This window comes from Halichoeres trimaculatus, unplaced genomic scaffold, assembly GCF_033239565.1.
Source record: "Halichoeres trimaculatus isolate MK-OKI-2021-1 unplaced genomic scaffold, fHalTri1.1 fHalTri1_scaffold_20, whole genome shotgun sequence".
Taxonomy (NCBI): Eukaryota; Metazoa; Chordata; class Actinopteri; order Labriformes; family Labridae; genus Halichoeres; species Halichoeres trimaculatus.
This window is the reverse complement of record NW_027437198.1, coordinates 16761552-16785475: the sequence shown is the minus strand read 5'-3', so window position 1 is coordinate 16785475 and position 23924 is coordinate 16761552. Positions and strand designations below refer to the sequence as shown.

Below are 23924 nucleotides of genomic sequence, written 5' to 3'. Positions count from 1 at the left end.
GATGAAAAAATCAAATCACAAGACTGTGTTTTTGTTCTTCCAGCCCCTTATATTTGATGCATTCAAAGTAGAATAATTGAAATTCAGCTGCTGACCCAAGTAAATGTATAACTTGACCCAAATTTTGGGATTCAACTGCTTTTACTTTGTTGCATTTGCACAAACCCTTGGCATGGTGGTTTATTTTCCCCAAACATCAAAGAATTAAGATAAAAACAAAGTCTAAACATCAAAGGAGAGGTCCAAAACGAGTCGGAACGCTTCAACTCTGTGGTGTTTGCCGCCCCCTGCTGCCAAAGAACGCCACTGCACAGCGAGAGCAACATGGAAGTCTTTAGTTTCATTTTCCAAACGTCACAGGGAGGGAACTTGGAGGAAGGAAGGAGGAAATACTTGGGAGGAAGACTCACCAAAAACCGCGCTTTGAACGTAGACTGAATGATAAAGGTTGTGGAGTGAATGTAAAAGTTAGTAAACAGCACCTCTTTTGGTCCAGGGTTTTGCAAAGGAGTGCAGGATTCTCTGCACAAACATGGATCCGCTGGACTTCCTGGAGCCCGAGGAGCTGCTGCGGTTTTTCCATTGTCATAAAACAGAATTGTCCTGCGTGGAGAGACCACGTACTCTACTCAACCAGCTCAGGGACCACAATTTAATCCCAGAGGGCAGGTATAAGGTGAGGCACTGAAGCGGAAAGATTCCCGCTCTGATTGAAGCATGCGCGTTTGTGAAATAGCGCGGGAAGTGGTCTGCAGCTCAACACGGGCCTCATAGTATAATAACAACAGGCCATTAAGCAGTACTTCACATTGCAGTTAAACTTAACAGAGCTACAGAGTTACAGTTTACACAGCATTAACCAGTTGTCTCCATATGAATTATTCTAATTACTCGGTAAGACTCTTTAAATTGAAACGTCTCCAAGGGCCAGAGGGCAACAATAGACCATATCTGCATAATGCATGTAGCCCCTGTGACAGCACCCATTTGTTCTGATTCAGAGCCAGATTCTGAAACCACAATAGTTTATGGTTTGTAAAGGTAGATAAGGAGTTCATATGGACTTTGAATTTAATGTACTTTATTAATCCTAGGAAATTCAGGCATTTAGCTGCTCATCTCCCACTGGCCAGAGAGTTATGAGCCTAACGGCAGCAAATATGAATGATTTTCTCTGTCAGTCCTGCAGTGCAGAGAGATAAGCTGTCAACTGCAGCTGTTTTTCTGGTCCACAAAGATATTGTGAAGTGGACAAGTAAGAGGATAAGTAATTAAGAATGGCTTCTACTGTCTTCTGTGAACATCTCTCCACCACAGCCCCAGTGAGTCTAGCCTAGGGTGACCAAGCGTCCTCTTTTGCCCGGACATGTCCACTTTTTACGTCCTGTCCGGGGTGTCCGGGCGGGTTTAATAAATTCAAGAAAATGTCCGGTGTTCACTGTTTTTCATAGGACCATTACGTGCGTCCGTAAATTGACCGGCGCTTGCAAACAATACTATGATGCGCGTCACTTACCGAGAGGCTGCCTTGTGGGCAGGTCTGCTCTGCGCGTGCACACACACATAGAGAGTGAGAGGATCAGAGAGTAGGCGAGAGAGAGAGAGAGAGAGAGAGAGAGAGAGAGAGAGAGAGAGAGAGAGAGAGAGAGAGAGACATAGACGGAGAGCGGAGAAGACGGGGATGTTTAGACAGCGGAGCTGAATTGCACGGAAGATGCCTAAGCGTAAGTGCAGCTTCACAGATGAACTGCAAAAAAAAAATTTCCGACATGCCGTCCCGATCGGGACAAGTGGGAGGCGGAGTGAACCATGTGCAAAGCTGGCACATATGTCTCAGTGTCCAATAAAGGTGCTGGAGATCTGAAAGCTCACATGGACACTGAAAAACATTAAAAAGCTGTGCGAGGTGAGAGTTCTTCTGCAAAGTTGACTGAGTTCTTTGTTAGACCTGGGCAAACAGAGGTTGCTGTAAATGCAGCGGAGGGTCCAATGGCATTTCATATTGTAAAACACCACAACAGCTACAGGTCCATGGATTGCACCAGTGCCTTGCTAAAAAAAGACATTTCCTGACTCTGACATTGCTAAAAAGTTTAGTAGTGTTCACACCAAGACTGAAGCCATTGTCAATGGTGTTATTAGGGATGGGTACCTTTCACATTTGAAACGATATGGTACTAATGCCTGGTACCTGGCAATCGGTACCAGTACTCAACGGTACAAATTTTCGGTACTTTTTTGTAGTTATGTGGTAAAAAATATCAATTTCTTTAACAATATTATGTATATATATATATATATATATATTTCAATTTAACATATATATATCCTTCAGTATATACCCTTGCAATGCTGTGTTCATGTCCATCATGGAAAATCGACTATTCTTTCACTTCCTCACAGTCACAAGGATGTGTTCAGGTACCTAAACGTGGTACCTTTTGATTTTACATGAATCGGTACTCGGTACTTTTGACAGAATTTGGCCAGTACCTTTTGAAGTACCTGATTCGGTACCCATCCCTAGGTGTTATAGCCCCCCATTCTGTTGAAGTCACTCATGAAGCACTCAAAAAAATCCAGTACTGTGGTGTTTCCACAGACGGGAGTAGCCACGGGGCAGTGAAAATATTAAGAATATAAGAAGCCTGTCTGAATTTGTGCCTCGAGGCCAGTGCCATTGTCCTCTTTTTTGGAAATCAAAATATGGTCACCCTAGTCTAGCCTGGTAACATTCACAGTGCCAGCTCTTTACACCAGTTTGTCCAGTCACCTCACATCTTTGCGTTTTATACTGCTTCCCCAACAGACAACAGCATTGAATAACACACTTGCCACCACAGATAAAACATCTGCAGCATATTTCCCCAAATGTCAAAGGATCTGAGCCTCCTTAAGAAAAAGAGGCGGCTCTGTCCCTTCCTGTCGAGGGCATCTTTGTTAAGGAACCAGACCAACTTGTTGTCCAGGTGTACGCCCAGATACATAAAGGTTGGCAACAACTCCGTGTCCACCCCATGAATGTTAACAGTCAGAGTTTTGAACCCCAACCACCGACTGATCACACAAAGGTTGTCTCAACCTAGCTTTGTTCGAGTTAGGATGAGGTAATGAGAACAAAGTCCACAGAGAATCATTGTCAAACATGATGTAGCTATTTTGTCAGATTGTAAAACTCTTCCTTTCTTCCTGTTTTTGTTTGAGCAGAAGATGAGTCATATGAAGAGTAAAGATAACTTGAGAAATGCTCTGTATGACTATCTGGACTGGCTGGAGGCGGAGCAATCGCAGCACATCACAGACTTTTGGAGATGTATGTTTAAAGAGATCATCCTGAACCAGTATCCTACTCTGAAGAGGCTACGCGACAGCCTCATGGACGGTCAGTCTCTGATTATATGCCACGGTTCTTTTCTTTTTTAATGCGTTTAAAGTGTTTGTTATGTAATCGCTGACACCTTAATAGAGAGAAACTAATCTGGAAGAAATCAGGATAAAGAAATGGAAACATGCATAGACAACTCTCAAGTCTGATTCCCTATATAGACTGTATTTCTAACCATGAACAATATGTCCTTTGCAGGGTCTTTCAAATTTTATACGAAACTGCCAGAGAAAATAGAAGAGACAGACAAAGGGAGGAAGAAGCAGCTTTCAGAAGACGAGCAGGATGAAGAGACACAAGTGATAAAAAAGAGAAAAAGTCTGAGAAGTAATAATGTGTGTGATGATGATGAGGAAGAGTCTGGTCCATCGACTCAGCCAAATGGAGGTCAGAAGAAAAAGTCAAAGAAAATAAAATTCTGTAAGTCAGATTTTTATCTGTGCTGCCGTGAAACTGTTTAGAGAAAAAAAATCTGAATTAAGAGTTTTCGTTTTGCAGCTTCTCCATTGAAGAAGGGAGAGAAAGGGGACATTTGGACCTGGCCAATCTACAAATCCCAGCTACCTGTGACCTGTGGAGAGAAGGAAGGGATGCTGAACAGGGAAAGACTTGCAAAAGGTCAGAGGTCAAGGTGAAAGTTAAAGGGAAAAAAAGATTCATTTTCAAATAATCAAATTCAGAGTCGGCCATAATTGAAGTTGACACTTTTAAATTCCTTTTACTGTCTCAGGGGAGAAATGTATCGCAGTGGGAAAAAGGTGGTTTACTCCAACTCAGTTTGAGAGGTTTGCTGGGATGGAAAAATACAAGAACTGGAAGATCAGCATTCGATGTAACAATATTCCCCTTAAAGTGCTGATAAAGGTTTGTTCATTTTTTGTTTTCTAGTCGATATAAAAAGGGTCTGTTTGGCACATTAAGAATCAACATTTTACTTTTTAACATGCAGGATGGTCACCTCAAAGCAGTAAGCTACAAGAGAGGAGATCAAACGGTGAGACCAAAAACTTGAAAACATGAAGAAAACATTCTGACTTGTTTGATTTCATGTCTAAGATGAAAAATTTTCTTTTTGACAGGCAAAAAAAGAACTGTTCCCTGGGGACTTCATCACAGGTTTGTTTTCTGCCTATCTACCTGACTTTCTATCTCTATGACTCATTTATGCTTCTGATAAAACATTTAAATCACTGCCTCCTTTCTTAGTGTCTGACAGAGAGGATGAGGAAGATTCATCACCTGGGAGAAGTTCAACAAATATCTCCGGTGCTGCTGCTGAAACAAATGTTTCCTTAGAGTGAGTTTTTTTTGTTGCCATACCAACATGCCTACGGATCAGCTGATTTAAGATTTTCTTTTACAGATGATGAAGAAGAAGAAACAGAGGAAACACAGCAGCCTGGAGTTAGCACCGATGCTACTCAAATGGTGTACAAAGTTACATGTGGAGATCAAAATGCAGTCTTACATGTAAAACGGTTTGCATCAGGTAACTTCAGTTCATCCCCACACCAAATCAATGTAAAAGAAAAAAAACTCATATCAACAAGTCAGGCCCTGCAGCATGTGTGTTTTCTGAACTTGTCCTCCCCTCCAGGGATACGTGGAAAAAGTATTCGTACTGAAACAAAATGGATGACCCCAGAGGAGTTTGTGAATTCAGTATTGGGTCAGACTGAATCCTCCTGGAGGAAAATCATCAAGTGGGATGGAAACCCAATCAGTGTCCTCATAGAGGTAACAAGGCTCTCAGTGGGGCCAGGACACTTCAAGGCTGCAGTGAAATGAAAGAAATTCTCAGCTCAGATGAGATGCTGGCAAAGAGAGCACTAAAGTGAAAGAAACTGTTGATGTGTCTTTCCCAGAAGAAAATCTTGAGGATACACTCTCTGCTGTGTACCTGCAGACTCTGCAGACCAGATAAGACAGACTTGGTGAGTTTGTGGATCATGGTTCATTGCACTATGGTCTTAAATGAAATACCACAATAGTTAAGAGATGTCTGCAGGAACTTGAGGTGAGCTGTAAACCAATGTTTACCTGGTGCAGCTTCATAGCTTTTGCAGCATCATAACTACCAGTTATAATGCAGTTATTTGGTTTTGCACACTTCAGTTTTGGTGTTAATGCACATAAGGGAGGCTGAAAAAAAATGACACGTAAGGTGCATTTTAAGTCACATCACTGGACATATAGCTGCACTGAGAGTGAACAGAGTGTTGTCATACTTTGCAGGAGGATCAGAAGAACGATGACGAGTGTTGCATCTGCAGAAAAGAAGAAGACTTGGTGTTGTGTGATGATTGCCCACGTGCCTTCCACCAGACATGTCACCTTCCACATGTAGAGGACGCCACCTTACGGTGAGAAAAAAACAAACATGCAAATCATAAAAAAAGACAAAGTTGTTGAATATGACACTATTAACAAACTTTTAACTGTTTTGCGTTCAGTATATATTATTATATAAATGTGTATTTGTGTGTGTGTACAGGGACGACAGACCCTGGGTGTGTACTTTCTGTGTGTTCAGAACCGCTCAGAGGTGGATGTTCCCCGATAAACTGAGACGAGAAGCAGTAATGTCCCGACAGATATCTGAACGCATGCTGGTCAGATCCTGTATCCTCCATCTTTGATGTCTTTCATCTTTTGGCCCTCAGTGTGACATTAATCTGCCTCTTCTCTCACATCAACAGGGATGCCAGTACCTCCTCATGTTTCTGTTCAGTGCTGATGAAGAACAAACATTTGAGGAAGACCCACGTCTCTATGCAAGTCTTTTTTCTACCACCATACACCCTTCAATGGTCTTATTGTGTTGGAACAATACAAACAATTTTGAATTCATATGAACTGAATGGAGGAATCATATTACCAGTCAATTTATTTTTGCTTTGCACCCACAGTTGGCGGACTACTCCACACTGATCAACACTCCGATGTGGCTGAAAAGAATAGCAGAAAAACTTGAGGACAAACTTTACCAAAACATTGGGGAGTTTGTAGCTGATGTCCACCTCATTTTTACCAACTGTGCATTGTACAACCAGGTAATACACAGTGTCATTAAATCCTGGAATCATACAGAAATCAAGATTTATTTTTATGAAATCTTAACTAACACGTGTTGTTTTGCAGAGGAATGCTAAATACTTGACTATGGGGAACACACTGAAGGAGTTATTTGAAGAGGAACTCAAGAAAGTGTTCAAGATTGAAGAATAAATGTGCTTTCATGTAAATATACATGTAAATAAAAATAATATTTCCCCTACCTGAGTACAAAAACAACTCGGTATTATCTTAAAGCATTTAACTTTTCCACAGAGACATTTTTACTGTTTTTTTTATATATATCTTGATCATGTGTTATATTTTAATGTATGCTTTTAAACTTAACACATGTACCCAATCAGTGAAGACGTGTTTGCAAGACTCAAGGAGTGGTGCTATTTGTCTATATGTAGATTTAAAAAAAGTCCTGTTACAGGAAACCTTACCTGCTTCAAGTTGTTTGTTAACTCTTGCAGAAGGTTTAGTTTTAAAGAATGCGATTTAGTCTTTGTTTTCTTTGGCCTCTGCTGTATGTTTTTAAGGAATGAGCTCAGGTATGAAACTTGTTATGACTTTGAATGTATTTGTTATATCAGTTGCAGATTTACTCACATAGTAATAAAAAGGCTTTTCACACCTTGTTCTTGCCCAGAAGTATAACTCATGAAATATGATGTTAATACTTTTATTTTCAAAGAACTGTTGATCCAATCAGTCAGAGACAATCTTACATTGCATGTTTTGGATTAACCCAACAACAGGGAGAGGATTGGATGTTTCTTTTTAAGGTTTGGATGTAAGCAGGGGCGTTGCACCAGCTATTTTGAGTTTCAAAACCTGAACCACATGCACTATTTGAAGACCATCTATCTGTACTATTAATCATACAATGTGTATTATTTCAATCAAACTGTAGCCCAGGGGTCACCAACACAGTGCCCGTGGGCACCTGAACGCCCCCAAGAAGTACATAAGGTGCCCGCGAGACATGTTCCAAAAAACAGCATTGGTCCCAATGAAGCTACTTCCTACTAACATTGTTCTGTAACTCATTAATAATAATTGCGCCCCCCCAAAAAGAAAAATTCTAGACTCACCCCTGGATCTAAGGCATGAGAAGAGGACTTAATTTGACTTGTAAAACCATAGACTGTATATATGGAGTATAGTGGACAGCGCAGCTCTGCCTTTTACCATTGTACAATTTTGAAGCCAAAATACCCCTGTCGGTGAAACTGCCATTCTGCGGCCAGAGTGCGCAGTAGAGTAGTGAGTATGAGGGACTCAGAGAGAATTTAAGTGGGGCCAGGTGACCAAAAAAAAAAAAAAAAAATATATATATATATATATATATATATATATATATATATATATTTATGAATTAAGAGTCTAATCTCTTTTTAGCTTTCCCTCCTGACATTTTTTCCAATCCTTGAAAAAAATACACAAGAACAGCAGCTGTCAGTCAGTGTTAAAAGAGACGTTAAAAGCCTTGTTTTTAACCTGTAATAACTAAGGATAAAGAAACTTTTCAGAAAAAAAAGAGGACTTGAATACCAGGCAGCTAAATAATATCTTTAAATCACCACAACAAAAGGGTGTGAGAAATCTTTCTATGAGGTGCATTCATTTTTTTAAGTTTGACCACAGCCATCTGGAATGGCTGAGGAGATGGATTTTTTGACCTATAGGCTCCTGCAGCTAGTCACGAAAGGAGCTGTTTTTGTGGTGACCTCACTGTGAGCCTAACAAGATAACGTCCATTTTTTTTACAGTCTGTGTGAAAAACCAATGACAACAGGATCTGACCAAAAACTGGGGGAATTACAACATTTTTTATGACTTTCATAAAATACCTCCACAATGGTTGTCAGGCATTTTAGGGGTTTTGTTTGTATGTTTGGATTTTTTTCTTGTTAGCTATAAACTTTGTGCAATTAAAGCAGCCTGTGATTTTTGATGACCTCCACTTTCCCTTCTATAAAATGAAAAAGGACAACAATTAGCTGACTAGCTTTTCCACATTAAAGCATACTGTTAATGAATCACTGTGCTCCTGTGACATTTGCCTGTCAACACAAAACAAACAGCAAAAACAGTCATAACTTGTGCTGAGAACTGATAAAAACATGGCTGTATTAAGTTCATTACATGAGCCAGTAGACGTCTCTGGGAGTATTTTGTTCAATAAATATTATGCATTGAGGGAGAACAAGGCTTATATTTCGGGACATGAACCCCCAACTTCCTGCTTTTCCACCGCCCTTGTTCTCGGTCAGCTGACGTCACAGTGGCAAATCTGTGTTGAGAGCTGCGCAGCTGCTCTGCGCATCCGTCGGCTGTTGGGGGGTAACGCAGCCATTTCTCCGCTTCTTGTGAAAAACATGCAGCGGATGACGCTTTTCCAGCACGCGCATGGATAACCCAATCCACGCGAGTCATGACTTCAAACACAGAGGTTGAAATCTGCAGCGCTGGATGAAACTTGTGATCCTTACGAATTCATTTGTTTTCGTTTTTTTTCCCACCCAAATGTGATTGTCTGTCAGAAATGGAGGGAAATCTGCCGAGAGGCTGCAGCGACGTCGCAGCGATGCATGTGAGGAACGAGGCTGTCGATGAGAACACATCTGCGCTGGTTTTGGGCAGTCAGGAGCCGCCTGCGCCCTGCGGAGATACCGCATGCGGTGGAGGAGGGGGAGGAAAAGAGGAGGCTGCAGAGGAGCTGGCTGACGCCGAGCTGCATGCAGCTGCAACAACTTCGTCTGTGCTGCTGTGTGAGTGCAGACATGAGCTCATTCATAATCATGTTTCCGAGACTGTTTCTGTCTGTTTCGTTAGTGTTTCTTCAAATCAACAGTGCGGTTATGTTCCGTACATTCTATTGTGGAGCATTTTTACTGTGAATTTATTTATTTGTTTATCCACACTGTGTGAAAGAATGTGTATGGTGGCCCATTTTAGTCCTAAAGCAAAAGCAGTTTATGTATTTTTAAGGCTAAACTATTAGTAAGGAATTACTTAGCTTTTTTATTTTTTAATTCTACAACCTCTAATTACTCTTTGGTTTATTGATATGCTGTCATAAGTTAAGCCAGTAAAGTTCACCTTATCTTTTAAAATTGTAATTCTATATAAAATTAATTTCTTAATCTTATTTATTTTTCTGTTAGATCGTGTGAGCACAGAGCGCTTCTTTACCACAGCAGGGGAGGGGAAAACATACCTGAAGATAGCTCCAGGTGAGTCTTATGAGACTCCTGTTCTTTTATTAAAATATCTGCCATGCACATCTGGTTGACAGGGTGCACATGGCATTCTAAAGAGATGGTAATTTTGCTTTCCATTTTAAAGTTGGATATTAAGTATCAATGCTGGATGTTCATACTTAGCGTGTGGAGATTTTCAAACCGTGACATATTCATGTAAATTCAAGATCATCACAAGACAAATTGGGTTCAAGGGGCCAGCCTGAAACACCAAGGTCTGCCAGTAGCTGTCAGGCAACCCCTGCCAGGTCCTCCAAAGGGCTGGCCAATCAGAGGGAAGGGTGTTTGTAGAGCAGGGAGCCTTAAAAAGACAGTAGCTGAAACAAGGTGTTTCAGACAGTGGCTGAAATGAGGGTTTTTTATAAAACACCAGTGTAAGAAAAGTAGGGTTTTTTTGGTCTGTAACCCATAGAAACATCTCAAGGTGCATACTTATGCTTAAACCTACTTTTTGTGCTTTTAAAAGTGTATTTTCATTGATCAAACCCAAACAAAAATCACCATTTGTGACAAATTTTAACTAATGTTATCTGTGTCCTCCCCAGCTTCAGCTATGCCTTCCGCTCCCCCAGAGAACACGCTCCCCACCGGCTCAGATTTCTCCTCCAAAGCTGTTTTGTGTCTGATCGAGGCAGTGGGCCGCCGATGGGGTTTGTACGAGACCCGGGAACGCTCTCAGCTCTTTCAAAGTGTCCAGGAGGAGATGGCCTCTAAAGGGCATGTGCTCCCTGTCGAAAAGATCCGCCGCAAGTGGAACAACCTCATCGTCACATACAAGAGGGTCAAAGACCGCAGCCGTGAGACAGGACACGCAAAGACTTCCTGGGAGTTTTTTGATGTAAGTCAGAGTCATTCTGCTCTCTTTATTCACACAGGGAAATATCAAAATGGTTAGATTACTTTGGAAAATAACGTCAAAATCTTTACTAGGCAGCAACATCTCAGGTAACTCAGGTTTCTTGTTATCTGTCTCTGACTTCCTGTTTTCATCCTTTGCAGTTAATGGACGCCACACTCTGTGACACTGTGGGCTCTCAGATCATCAACAATAAAAGACACAAAACAGGAAACACCTTTTCTTCACAGCCTACTCCCTTAGCCAAGGTAGCGTCAAAGCCCAAAGTAGCCCCGTCCACCTCCAGTATACGCCCTAACGGGGACTTTACTTCCCCTGATGTGGCCTCAGCAGGTCGGGGAGCAGTCAGCAGTCAGATGGTCTGTGGTTCTGGTGCCATCACCTCGGCAACCATTAGCCCCACACATTCTCCTGAGCTGAAGCCACTTATTGGGCTAAACAACGAAATTGTTACAAATATTCATCCAGCCTCCATTGTGCCGACTCCAGCTTTTATCTCAACTCCAGTATTCACAGAGGCAGCATCTACAACTGCTTCCCTCAACTCAACGAGTACCACAGATCTCCACACATCACGCTACACAGGCTGCAAAGCTCCGTCACTCTCATCAGGCGTCATCCCTTTTCGCCTCAGCACCAATCAGAGCCTCCTTGGCCTCTCAAACTCTCTACCCCCCAACACTTCCTGCCTTACGTCCCCTCTCTCCACCTCGCTATCTGCAGCGGTCTTGTCAGGAGCTGATGGTCAGAACCAGAACCAGGAGCAATGCAGCACAGTCATGTTCCAGGAAGTTCTGAGGCGCCAAGAGGAACAGACCTACCTGGAGCGTGTTGCTCGCCGCAGGGTGGAAGCGAGGGAGAAGAGGCGCGAGAGGAGGGAGACGAGGATGGCGGAGTCTCTGGGGAGGATAGCCACAGCCCTGGAGCTGCTCTCCTCCAAACAGGACACAGTCATCGCCCTCCTCCAGAGACTGGCTGATCGGAAGTGAGAAAGAGCTGGATGGCAGGTCTTCAGACTTTGGAACCTGGAGTTTCACTCTCCTCTACCTAATGTGAATAAACAAGAATGAAATTATACAAGCTGTTCACTTTTCAAACTGATCCTTTAGATTTCAAGATATCGGTTCAGACAAAATTAATATGTCCAAACGCCTATTTCTATTTATACTCCTGTTATAAAAAGATTAAATTGATTTCACCTTTTCATTAGGGTAATCTGTGGTTATTTACACAACTTCATGAATTACCAATTCCATTTTTTTTTCTTAAAAAATGCAAAATTTTGATTTAATTATTTAAAGACAACTGCCAAACACTTGTATTAACACCAACCGAGACTGCGATATATACTTTTACATTTATTTACATGAAAAACACAGATTAAATGAATAAATGCATCGAACGAACCCATCTTTTCATATTGTTGTCTCTGCACAGATGTCTTTAAAATGTTATATTTCTTTGCCACTAGATGGCACTTTTTGTCAGTTAAACTGTCATAACTGGAGTAGACTAAAGCGGAAAGTGTCACTACCATAGGTCACCACCAAAGCTAATCTTCCGTTAGTTTACATTGGTCACGTGATTTAAAACGCAGAGGCTGTTTAAAGTGGAGTTATTTTTCTACTCTATGAAGTTCATCCACCAAATTAGGAATCTCTGCTCAGATTTTTATTGAGATTTAAAATAAAATAAAATAAAAATCATATTATAACCTGTTGAAAACGCATGTGGAGTTTTTCAAACCTTTGAACTTGTAACCTCAGAAAGATACACGCACTGGTTACATCCCCGTACCCCCCTTTACTTTCGGTTTCACTTTGGATCCGCAGCTGGAAGGACACGGAGGAGAGACGTGATTCGAATTTCGTCAAACTTCAAAAACAGACTTAACACTTGCACTACAAAGTGACTCTAGAACATTCATTAACTCTCTCGCTCTGGTGTGGGCACAATAGCTCGGTCTGTGTCTGCCATGGCTGAAGAAAAGGTACCTGATGCGCAGCCGCTGGAGCAGGAGAGAAGTGAGTAGGATTCAAACTGCTGCAGTGTTGAAGTCTTTCTGATTTAAACAACGAAACACTAAAAATATTTCAATATCTTTGTTGCCTAATGAAATAACCCAGGACTGTTTAATCACGTCTCGCTTAAAACTGCATAAACATGAAATCTCACATAAGCTCGCGTGATCAAACGTGACTTGAGAATTAAACCAAATACGGTGGGCCTAGTAAGCTGACAGCTGTCCTGGTGTTTATCTCTATCAGCAGCAACACAAAGGAGGCAGAGAAACTATTTAAAAGAGACCACAAACTGCTTCATGTTAAGTTTTTCCTGTTAGCTCTGACAGCAGTTTAATCTTCATTCACTGCCATGCTTAGAGCTACAGCACATTCCAATCTGCTCCTTTCATTGATTATTGCTGGTCTTCTGTCAGAGCCATACATATAAACACACGTGCTATTTAGGATTCCACACTTGATAATTATTTTGACAAATATACATATATACATATATATAGGAGTGGTAACTCCTTAGCTAAATAATTAAAACCTTTGCAGTATTTTTAAAAACTGCAGTTTCACGTTTACTCAAAAAGCATATTTTCACAGATAAAAAAAATTAATAAATAAAGAAAAAAAAGGATATAGCCTAGGGCTGCAGCTATCGAAATTTGAGTATTTGAGTATTCTACTGAAAATCCCACCGATTAATTGAGTAATTGGATAAAATACATTTTTGTTTAGTTAAAGAGCAGTTATTTTCAAATGAAAATTTGTCTATTTAAGAAATAGAATTTTCTGATACAGCATATCAAATAAGAGCACTTGCTTTGGTAGCTCCAAAATTTGTAAACACACTTTGACACATTTTTTGTGCCTTGTATATCTCATCAAATGTTGCAGACCCAAATGGCACCTGTTTTGTAGAATGACCCATTAGTCTCCAAACTCCAGAAAAGAAGCTAGATTTGTTGCTAGTCGCTATTTTGTATAAGAGGTAGCTTGAGGGGTCTGAAAAGTCTCTTAATATGGCCTCAGCTGTATTTGATTTACCATTCTTTGGTCTTTTTTAAAATTAAACGATTCCATGAGGCGGGAAAAATTACTCAAGTATTTTTTGTAATTGAGTACCTTGAATCATTCAAGGACTTGTTTCAGCTCTAATACAGCCTGATTCAAAAAGTGGCTGGTGTCTGGACAGCTGTACATGTGGTTGTTATTCCACATATAGGTTTCAAAATGCAGCAACAGAAACAAATGGGTGACATCACTGATTTTACGTCCATGTTGTTTCCAGTCGGCTGCTAGGATACCATAATTTGGCCACCCCCTGATCACTAGGGGAGGCAAACAGGCCCTAAATTTGTTTTAAAATCCTCCTGTTTGTGGCCAGCTGGAATTGTTCTTACAACAAACATATTTTGACTAAAAAGAGGCCATGATAATTGAATAAACTTTGATTAATTATAAGTAATAGGGGTTTATACATCTCTGGACCTTCTGTGAAAAAACTGATCCTGATAAATTTGATAGAGACAATAAAAGATGGTTTAAAGCCTCGCAGTAGGTAAAGCTACTGCAGGGGAACAGTGACTCCCTCCACATCCAGGCTAAAGCACAATATTAATGTTGACAGCATGGAAGTCTGAGAAAATACGATCGAAAAAAAAAGTTGAATGAAACCTTCCTTGTCCACTGAATTCACAGAAAAGCTGATGATCATGCTCCTCGGGAAGAGTGGAGTCGGCAAGAGCTCCAGTGGGAACACTATCCTCGGGAGACACGAGTTCAAGTCAGACATGAGTGTTCAGAGAGTCACTCGATACTGTGAAAAAGGAGAGGGGGTGGTTGAGGATGTCCCTGTCGCTGTGATTGACACACCTGGGTTTTTTGAGCCGGAGCGCAAGGATGAGATTGTGAGAGAGATTTTAAAGCGTGTCAAACTCCAGGAGCCAGGACCTCACGCCTTTGTATTCATCATCCCTGTTGGACGCATGACTCAGGAGGACCAAGAAACTCAGGAGCTGATCGAGGCAAAGTTCGGCCCAAGAGTTTGGGACTACACCATCGTGCTGTTCACCCATGGGGATCTCCTAGAGGACAAAAATATTAACGACATTGTCTCCAAGAGCGATGCAAAATTCCGCAACTTTATACGCAAGTGTAGTGGTGGTTTCCACGTCTTCAACAACAAAGACCCGCAGGACCAGAAACAGGTGACAAGCTTCATAGAAAAGCTCCATACCCTGGTGGCCCTGAACGGAGGGCAGTGTTTTGACACCAGCCTGTATCCTGAAAAGGAGCAGAAGATCAGGAGAATACAGGCGACCATCCTAACAGAGAGAGATGCTGACATCAGGAGAGAGGAGGCAGCACTGGAGGAGCACCACGAGGGGAAAGAGCTGAAGATAAGGAAGAACAGATTGTGGATGGCTGAAGAGGAAAAAGCCAGGGTCGAAGCAGAACAGAAGACCAAGAAGAAAAACTACCTCCAGAATATTCTGAGATACTTCTTGTTTGTATTTGGGATCTTTGTGGCTATGATTCTTTTTATCCCTACAGAAGAGGTGGCAACCAACAAGACCAAGTGATGTGTTGTCTTGCTAACACACTTATGTAACTTACTGTGACAATTACAAATTGAGCCTGAGTGTGCAGTAAATCAGATAGAAGTGAGTGTTAATTTCTAACAACTTAGACTGTAAATGAACAAAGACTCTGCAGCATTATGGACAAAGATGTGCAGTTGTTTCCCTCAACTGAATGTTTCTTCCGTTGAAAAGTATGCATCCTTAAAGTTTGTGTTTGCAGCTTTAATCTATGAATTAACAAGTTGAACTGAAAAGGAAGGCTCCTACTTCCTGAGGTTGCATAACTGTCACTCGCAGTAACTAGGTCTGTGTTTACATGGTGGTTCTGTCTGTGCGCCAAAATAAACAGAGACAAAGAAAATGAATCCTGGAGTCATTTCACCATCATTCTTTAGCACAGAAAGAAGCTCACTAGTTACAGTGTTCAGAATGTAGCACTAAGTTTTATAATGTGCAGAGTGTAAACTTTCAGGACTTTGGCTGAAAAGAACTCAAACTTTTTATTCTGTTCAGGGTACTCTGTTTCCCATCTTTGCATGAACCTTAATGTCAAAGAAATACCTGCTACTTTTAGTAAAAAGACTTCATGCAAATAAAACTTGTTTTGAATTTGAGTCCAGAGTCATGTGGAGGGCACTTCCTTATTTCTCTCAGCTATAGCTGAGAGAAATAAGGAAGTGCCCTGCCTTTCCTCTCGGCATACTTTCACTTTGACAGAGCAGCACTCCAGAGGAGTTACGTACCTTCAGTTTAGCTTAAGAAGCTGTCCCTAAAGTGGCCTGGACCTGGTATTTGGCTGTTCAGGTGTTGGAAATATCTGTTTCTGCCATGAGATCTGATGTGGTGAAGGAGGAGGAAAAGCAGGAAAAGGAGCTTGAAACTAGTAAGTATAGAGGAAAAAAAGCGTTTCAATCAGTATTGCAAAGAAAGTGAACAGTTTCACTTTTGTTTACCTGGAACAACTCAAAACTCTGTAACTGAGCCTGCGTCTTAAGGTAAAAGAAAAGTAGAGTCTCGGTTATCAGATTTCTCTCTGAATTTAATTTCAGGTAATTATTCCCTTTAGTCTGTCTGAGGCTTTAACATCAGCTCTGTGCTGTATTGGCGCCACACGATCACTGCTGACACTATACTAGGTTAATATCCCCATTGAAACAGTTCTACCGGAGTACGATGCGTTTATACTTAATATGTTTAGGAGGTGCAGCCATGGCTGTGACTCCTCGTGGTCAGAAGAGCAAAAGTAAAGAACCAACACACGAAAAGCTTGTAGATTATCTTTTCAAAATAAAAGTCTCTACCCCATATTTTATGTGGCTGCCTGTATTATGAAAGAGCCGCATCAAGAGTGAGTGTGGTGTTTTCAGCAGCAGAAACTTCACGCGCTTCCTGTAACTTCCTTCAATAAATTGATGTTCATTCCACAAGTGAATGCATTCACAAGCACGTGCCCGTGATGTTGGCGCATTCTGTTATCTACAAGCCACAGTAGCAGGTGTACAGAAATATGATGTTTTGGTGGTAAATACTTTTTGAGACCACCGTAAAACACCTTTAGAAGATGTCGTTCAACCACATACTGTATAATACGGTCTCCGCAGCATCACTGTCTTTACAAAGTTATGAAACTAATTGTTAGCAGGGGCTATATTGGACATGCTGACTCAACAGGTGATCTTTAAGCCTCCTCCCTTAGTGCACCAGACCTGTCAGCCACATGATTGTAAAACTGGTGATATTAATATCTTCCCAACTGCTGAGTTAGAATAGAAAAAAAATCACTCTCTTACAGTTTTTGCACATAGAGAAATTAGCGATTCAGACTCCAGCAGTTTTTTAAACCAGACTGGAAATAAGAAGTTTTTATGCTGTAAAAGTCTGTACTTTTTGGCTTGGTAGACACAGATAACTTCAGCCTGTCACAAATGCTGATTGTTGTTTTGATTTGATAGTTTGAGATGTATGCAAAAGCACAGAGAGATTTAAAACAGACCTTTAGTCTTTTACAAAATGTGACTTTAAAACTTCCCTGTAGTAACTTTACAGGACTTACAGCTCAAAAAATAAAAAAGCATTTGCTGAAGCTCTTCATGCCATATACCCCATTCCCCCTGACTGACCAACCCTCCAGAAGCCTGGCAGGGGCAGGGCTATAAAGCAGACCTTGGTGTTTGAGGCCCACCCCATACATGTTTCATTAACTGTTTAGGATATTTTTATGACCTTATCAGTTTTTTGTAGATCTTGTGCTGTTTTTCAGAGCAGCACATTTTGAGCAACTAACAGATTCAAGGATTTCTTCAACATTTGAAAGTGGAACTGATTGAAAATCTGCATACCTTTAGTATGAACATCCAGCATTGTCCCTTTGTATCAATGTTTAAAATATCAGGAAGTGGGGCCCTGATCTGTAAAGCGAAAGGCCTTTTTACTGGAGCCAAAGCTCTATTACGGATTAATAAAGGACATTTTATTCTAGTTAGTGTATCATGAGGACAGCCTACATGGCCATTCTTTAACTACTGTAACTAAACTTTCCACCAAGCAGTTCAGTACAGTTCAATTCATCCCAGCAAGCTGTCTCACTTTTTGTGGCCCTTGGGGTGCCAAACTAAACTGACCCCAGAAGGTGAAGCTACAACACTGCAGACCGTTCACTGGTCAAAAGAATCATCACTTAGTGTCCAACAGTGGCTGCCGTATTTCTTCTCATGGCACACAGCCTTTTCTGAAACAAAGCTTGATTGTGCTTTGTAACAAAGGGCCACATGCCAATCACACAGAGGACGAAATGCTGGATGTCTGCCATCATTACTCTTTGGTTACTATAATGTTTTTCTTCTTTGTTGGATTTATTAGCAGGGTACACTGTCGCGCTGCTATGGTGTCACACTATTTTGTAACTGATGCGTCTATCAGCATCCAGCTTACACGCTGTAGACCAAGAAGGGGGCATGGTTAGCTGGGGAAATACAAACAGGATCAGGCATAACCAATCCAAACAGTACCTGTACTGATCTAAACTGGACTGCTTGGTGGAAATGGGGCTTAAGTTTCTAAAGCAACAGTCTTTCACTCTACATGCCCCCCTTATCCTCCTGATTTGTTTTTTTGACCTGAGCACTCAAAGTGAGCATGATCTAAACTGAAATGTTGTTCTTTGAATTCACAGAGCCCTTGAAGATCATGTTATTTGGGAAGGGCGGTGTGGGCAAGAGCTCCAGTGGGAACACCATCCTTGGGAGACATGTGTTCAAGTCAGACATGAGTGTTAAGAGAGTCACTCAACACTGTGAAAAAGGAGAGGGGACAGTCAGTCATGTGCCTGTCGATAGCAAAGAAAAGGGTGTGGATGTGCCTGTTGCCATCATTGACACACCTGGCCTTTTTGAGAAGGACAGCAAAAAGGAAGAAACTATGCGAAAGATCCTCAAGTCCATCGAACTCCAAAAGCCAGAACCTCACGCCTTCGTGCTTGTTGTCCCTGTTGGACGGATGACTCAGGAGGACCAAAATACTCAGGCACTGATCCAAGCAATGTTCGGCCCAAGAGTTTGGGACTACACCATTGTTCTGTTTACCCATGGGGATCGCTTGGAAGGAAAAACCATAAATGATGTAATCTCTGAGAGCGATGAAAACCTCCGCAACTTCATTCGTAAGTGCAGCGGCGGCTTCCATGTCTTCAACAACAAGGACCCACAGGACCAGAAACAGGTTTCAAGCTTCATCGCAAAGATTCAGACCCTGGTGGCCCTGAATGGAGACAAGCGTTACGAAACTGACCTGTATCCTGCAAAGGAGAGGAAGCTCAGAAAAAGACAGGAGATCATCCTGAAAGAGAAAACCAAAGAGATCGAGCGCAAGGAAAGAGATCTGATGGAGCGTTACCAGGGCAAAGAGCTTGAGGATGCAAAGAGGAATTTGTGGTGGAAAGAGGAGGACAACGCCAGGAAGACTGCAGAGGAGAAGGTTGAATGGCCCATCATAGTCATTGCCTTATCAATTATCACTCTTGTTGGTTTGGTTTTTGGCTTTATTTATTTAATTCCTCTCCTGGCTGCAGTTTTGAGTTTCATTTACTACATGGTTCCATCTGCTCGGAATAAACTGGATAAAGTTTATCATGCAGTACGTGATAACATAAATAAATGGTTCTGAGGTCATGCATGGTCAGTATATAGTCATGTGCTTCCTGCAAGGCTTTCACATCTCTGGTATACACTTTAAACATCAGCCTGTTTTCTGCTATAGCATTTGCTGTGTCTCTTGTGGAAATGATTTGGGAGATCAGGTAGTCTATCTGTTCCAGAAAAACTGCCATGAATTCACAAGAAAAATGGTTAGATATAGGAAAACAATGCAATCGAACTAATAAATGTTACTTATAAACAGTATTCCTCAGTGCTTTCACTGTCTTAAATGATGAACAATTGATGCTGTCTGTAATTAAACCTTAAATTTGCATGCTGATAAATGGCACACTATGGTAGTGGTTTTTCTTTACTTTGTGGTATCATTACAGAACATAAAATGTTGTTGCTTTGTATTACATATTTGTGTGTGTGTGTGTGTGTGTGTGTGTGTGTGTGTGTGTGTGTGTGTGTGTGTGTGTGTGTGTGTGTGTGTGTGTGTGTGTGTGTGTGTGTGTGTGTGTGTGTGTGTGTGTGTGTGTGTGTGTGTGTGTGTGTGTGCCCCTGAAGCAAAGACAAGTAGCCAATAAGAGAGTGTTGGTGGGGCAAGAAATACACATAGCCACCTGAGCTGGCATTGCAGAAATAATCCCAGAAGAGCAATTCTGAATTCGCCCTTTTGAGTATTGGTGGTTAAAGTTTGATGGCGTTAACAATAAAGGTTGCTGATAATGCAAATAACTCTGTATGCTTTTTTTTCCAAACTTTGTTCAAGAGGAAAATTTTTTGTGAATAATTACAGATGAAAGAGACTGAACTGGATCAGCCAGATATAGTGCCCTCTGCTGGCCAGCTGCCAATGATGTGCCCTGTTTCACATTTCAAAACCTGTATCTATTAATACCACTGCATTCAAAGTTACATGGGTGTGGTTGGGCACTCTTGCTCCATTGTCTCTGCATAATTTCACCCAACAGCACTTGGGAGGAGTTCAACCACAGCATACCTTAGTTTGGCTTCAACAGCTGCCCACAGAGTGCTTTAACAGTCGTCTGGACCTGGTCTTTGCCTGTTCGGGTAATGGAAATAGCTGGATCTGTTTCAGACCCTGAGATGATGGAGGAGAAAAAACAGGAAGAGGAGCCTGTGGCTAGTAAGTATGAATGAAAAGATTTAAGTCAGTCTTACCTTAAACCACCTGAACTTGGTCTGGAAGGGTTTCACTTTTGTTCAAAGTGGGAACAACCCACATCTCTGCTACTCATGGCCTTAGTTTTAGTATTTGTATGTATTTAGGTGATAGAAAAAGTGTCTCAGTCATCAGTTGACTTCTCTCTGAATTTGATTTTCTGCTGATGACTCTCTTTGGGTCCGTCTGAGGCTTTAACATCGGCTCTGGGCTGGATTTGCATAGGTGTGTTTCAGCCGAAGCTGAACTCGTTTAAGAGAAGCAGTTGTGGCTGTGACTCGTAGCCAAGAAAGCAACCGTAAATATTAAACTCTTTACAGCTGAACGTGGTGTTGAGGTGCTGAGTGCATTTTACTGTCTTTACTTTTTAATTTTAGTGTCTTTATTGTGTAAGAGCCAAATCAGGAAGTGAGATGTTTTCAGCTGCAGAAACTTGATGCAACTTCTTAAACTTCAAAACAAAATCGATGCCATTGCTACAAGTGAACATGCATTCATTGAACGGTTAACAGATTCAGAGATTTCCTAAACACTTGAATTTGTAAGAGTTTGGAAATCTGGACAGGTTTAGTATGAATATTCACCATTGTTCCATTGTATAAATGGGTAAATATAGGGAGGAAAAGAGTCTGGTCTTTAAAGAGAAAAGGCTTTTTACTGAAGCACAAGCTCTACTCAGTGTCCCACAGACAACCCACATAGCTGCTCTTTTTCTACCGTAAGTTTCTAAAGAGCCAGGCTCTTATCTGCAGTCTTCCACTCTACACCTCCCCCTATGCTCCTGTTTTCTTTTTTTTGACCTGAGCACTCAAAGTGAGCATGATCTAAACTGAAATGTAGTTCTCTGAATTCACAGAGACCTTGAAGATCATGTTATTTGGGAAGGGCGGTGTGGGGAAGAGCTCCAGTGGGAACACCATCCTCGGAAGACAAGAGTTCAAGTCAGACATGAGTGTTCAGAGAGTCACTCAACACTGTGAAAAAGGAGAAGGAACAGTCAGTCATGTGCCAATTGATGGCAAAGACAAGTGTGTGGATGTGCCTGTCGCTATCATCGACACACCTGGCCTTTTTGAGAAGGACAGCAAAAAGGAAGAAACTATGCGAAAGATCCTCAAGTCCATCGAACTCCAGGAACCAGAACCTCACGCCTTCGTGCTTGTAGTCCCTGTTGGACGGATGACTCAGGAGGACCAAGAAACTCAGGCGCTGATTGAAGAAAAGTTTGGCCCAAAAGTTTGGGACTATACCATTGTTCTGTTTACCCATGGGGATCGCTTGGAAGGAAAAACCATAAATGATGTAATCTCTGAGAGCGATGAAAACCTCCGCAACTTCATTCGTAAGTGCAGCGGTGGCTTCCATGTCTTCAACAACAAAGACCCGCAGGACCAGAAACAGGTTTCAAGCTTCATCGCAAAGATTCAGACCCTGGTGGCCCTGAATGGAGACAAGCGTTACCACGCTGACCTGTATCCTGTAAAGGAGAGGAAGCTCAGAAAAAGACAGGGAAATATCTTGAAGGCGAGAGCTGAGGAGATTGAACGCATGGAGAGAGATCTGATGGAGCGTTACCAGGGCAAAGAGCTTGAGGATGCAAAGAGGAATTTGTGGTGGGAAGAGGAGGACAACGCCAGGAAGACTGCAGAGAAGGTTGAATGGCCCATCGAACTTTTGTCCTTTGCCGTTCCAGCTATTGCTCTGGTTGGTTTGGTTTATGGAGGATACCTTTTTATGAAATGTTAAGACCCACTGATTGAAACAGATATTTTTTATTGATATGCTGACACTAGTGACCTCATTTGCCCTCCCTCAAATTATTTTGTTTTACATTTAACTTTCTCTGCTGCTTTTGAGAATAGTCTGTCTAAAAACAGTTTTTTTTTTTTTTAAATCGCATTGCTTTGCTTACAAAACATTATAAGGAAAAAAATCTGTGAGGTGGGTGAAACTGTAAAGAGACTCTGGCTTCAAAACAACCAGTAATGCTCAAAATAAAGACTTCATGGCTGAGTGGATGTCAATGATATTATAATAAAACACCAATTTTAAAATTTATTTTACATTTATAGATTAATTTTGACATTTCAAAATATCAAGTCATTTGGGCCTTCACTTTTTTGTCAACAGTAAATATTCTATTCCTCTCTTAGCTGCAGCTTCAATTTCAATTTAATACATGGTTCCATCTATCATGTTTATCATGCCATATATGGTATCACAAATGAATGGTTTTGAGGTAACGCAGTCAGTTGTCAGCCATGTTTTTGATGTAAGACTTTAAAATCTTTGATGATTACTTTGGACATTGGCCTGTTTCTGTGTAGCACTCGCTGTGCCTCTTAAATGAAGTCCATCTGTTCCAGAAAAGCCATGAATTCACAAGAAAAAAGGTTGTCACCCATATATGTTACCTGTAAATCATGACACTGTGGTACTGTATTTTGTTTCTTTTTGTTTTTTACTTTTTTGTTAAGGAACAGAAAATGGAATGATTCACCAAAAAAGTGGTAATACTTGGGAGAGTGTGCAGTATTGTGATTATGAATCTGTTGCAGAGAAAGAAATAATTGTTTGAAAACGTATAAAATGTAAATAAACTTTTAAAAAATGCATAAAGGCTTAATGGAGGCTTTCTTTATTGTTTGTATCCTTAGCTGTCATGATCTTACTCTGATATTCAATAAAAGATTTTCACCTGAGTTTTATTGAGGGTTAAGGGTTTTATTGGGTGAGGAAAGAGCTGGATACGGACTGTTAGTTATTTTCATCCTGACGGCGCCATCTGGTGGAAGCTTGGTTACACTACCTTACCCGCCACTACCCGCTGGGCGGGCCCCAAAAGTCCGCGTTTATCGGAATGAGTCAGTCCGACTGTAATGTCTTAACATTTCAAACCGTCGGTTTTGTTTTCTGCTTTAACCGGAGCGGAGGTAGGTCGCTTTTTTTCCATCTATTATTACAAGTTACAAGTTTCTATGTTTGAAGGCAGCGGTGATTAGAAATCCGAAGTTATTCAACATTTATTTTTAATAGTAAGCCTATATTTTATTCATATTCATAATCATGTTCATATTGAAAAATTAAATATATTTTTTAAATATTTACTATACAATTTTCAAGACGCATACTAATATAAAACGATCACAAATTATGCTTAAAATGTAACCAGAAGTTCTGAAAAATTCCCACCAAGAGATTGACGTATTAGGGTTTAACGTAAAGAAATGCTGATATCCTATTTGGCGTAGATGAAGACGTAGACCTGATAACTTTTTGCCTGTTTTCTGTCTCCCGAAGTCTGTAACTTAAACTTTTGGTCTTGTTTTTTTTTTTTTTTTTTTTTTTTTTTTAAATTTACGTATTTACTAGTCGTTGAATTGATCAAGGTTGTTTTGGTCACGTCACGTGATAACTTCACGTCAGTATTAAACAATTTTC

At 41.0% G+C, this 23924-nt stretch overlaps 3 protein-coding genes across 6 annotated transcripts; all 3 read left to right on the top strand.

Moving 5' to 3' along the window:
* Positions 1-320: 320 nt before the first annotated feature.
* LOC141809461 (nuclear body protein SP140-like protein) lies at positions 321-7063 on the top strand. 3 transcript variants are annotated; one of them, XM_074696495.1, is made up of 16 exons: positions 321-676; positions 3208-3382; positions 3584-3772; positions 3884-4003; positions 4116-4249; positions 4335-4379; positions 4465-4501; positions 4592-4651; positions 4749-4874; positions 4983-5122; positions 5251-5319; positions 5621-5748; positions 5880-5997; positions 6085-6159; positions 6295-6438; positions 6527-7063. In XM_074696495.1, exons 1-16 carry the CDS (start codon positions 533-535, stop codon positions 6611-6613), a joined length of 1791 nt encoding a protein of 596 aa, XP_074552596.1. In that variant the 5' UTR covers positions 321-532; the 3' UTR covers positions 6614-7063. The 3 variants fall into 3 exon arrangements, with proteins under 3 accessions (XP_074552596.1, XP_074552595.1, XP_074552597.1); XM_074696494.1 differs by having other exon boundaries at positions 322-676; positions 3584-3805; XM_074696496.1 differs by lacking the exon at positions 321-676 and adding an exon at positions 2726-3107 and having other exon boundaries at positions 3584-3805.
* Positions 7064-8777: 1714 nt separating this feature from the next.
* On the top strand, positions 8778-12591 carry LOC141809463 (uncharacterized). Of its 2 annotated transcripts, XM_074696497.1 has the most exons (4): positions 8778-9219; positions 9616-9684; positions 10257-10549; positions 10711-12591. In XM_074696497.1, exons 1-4 carry the CDS (start codon positions 8994-8996, stop codon positions 11554-11556), a joined length of 1434 nt encoding a protein of 477 aa, XP_074552598.1. In that variant the 5' UTR covers positions 8778-8993; the 3' UTR covers positions 11557-12591. The 2 variants fall into 2 exon arrangements, with proteins under 2 accessions (XP_074552598.1, XP_074552599.1); XM_074696498.1 differs by lacking the exon at positions 9616-9684.
* Positions 12452-22229, top strand: LOC141809375 (GTPase IMAP family member 8-like). The gene is made up of 6 exons (XM_074696364.1): positions 12452-12591; positions 14278-15157; positions 15995-16044; positions 18334-19321; positions 20320-20447; positions 21340-22229. Exons 1-6 carry the CDS (start codon positions 12543-12545, stop codon positions 22227-22229), a joined length of 2985 nt encoding a protein of 994 aa, XP_074552465.1. The 5' UTR covers positions 12452-12542.
* Positions 22230-23924: the final 1695 nt, after the last annotated feature.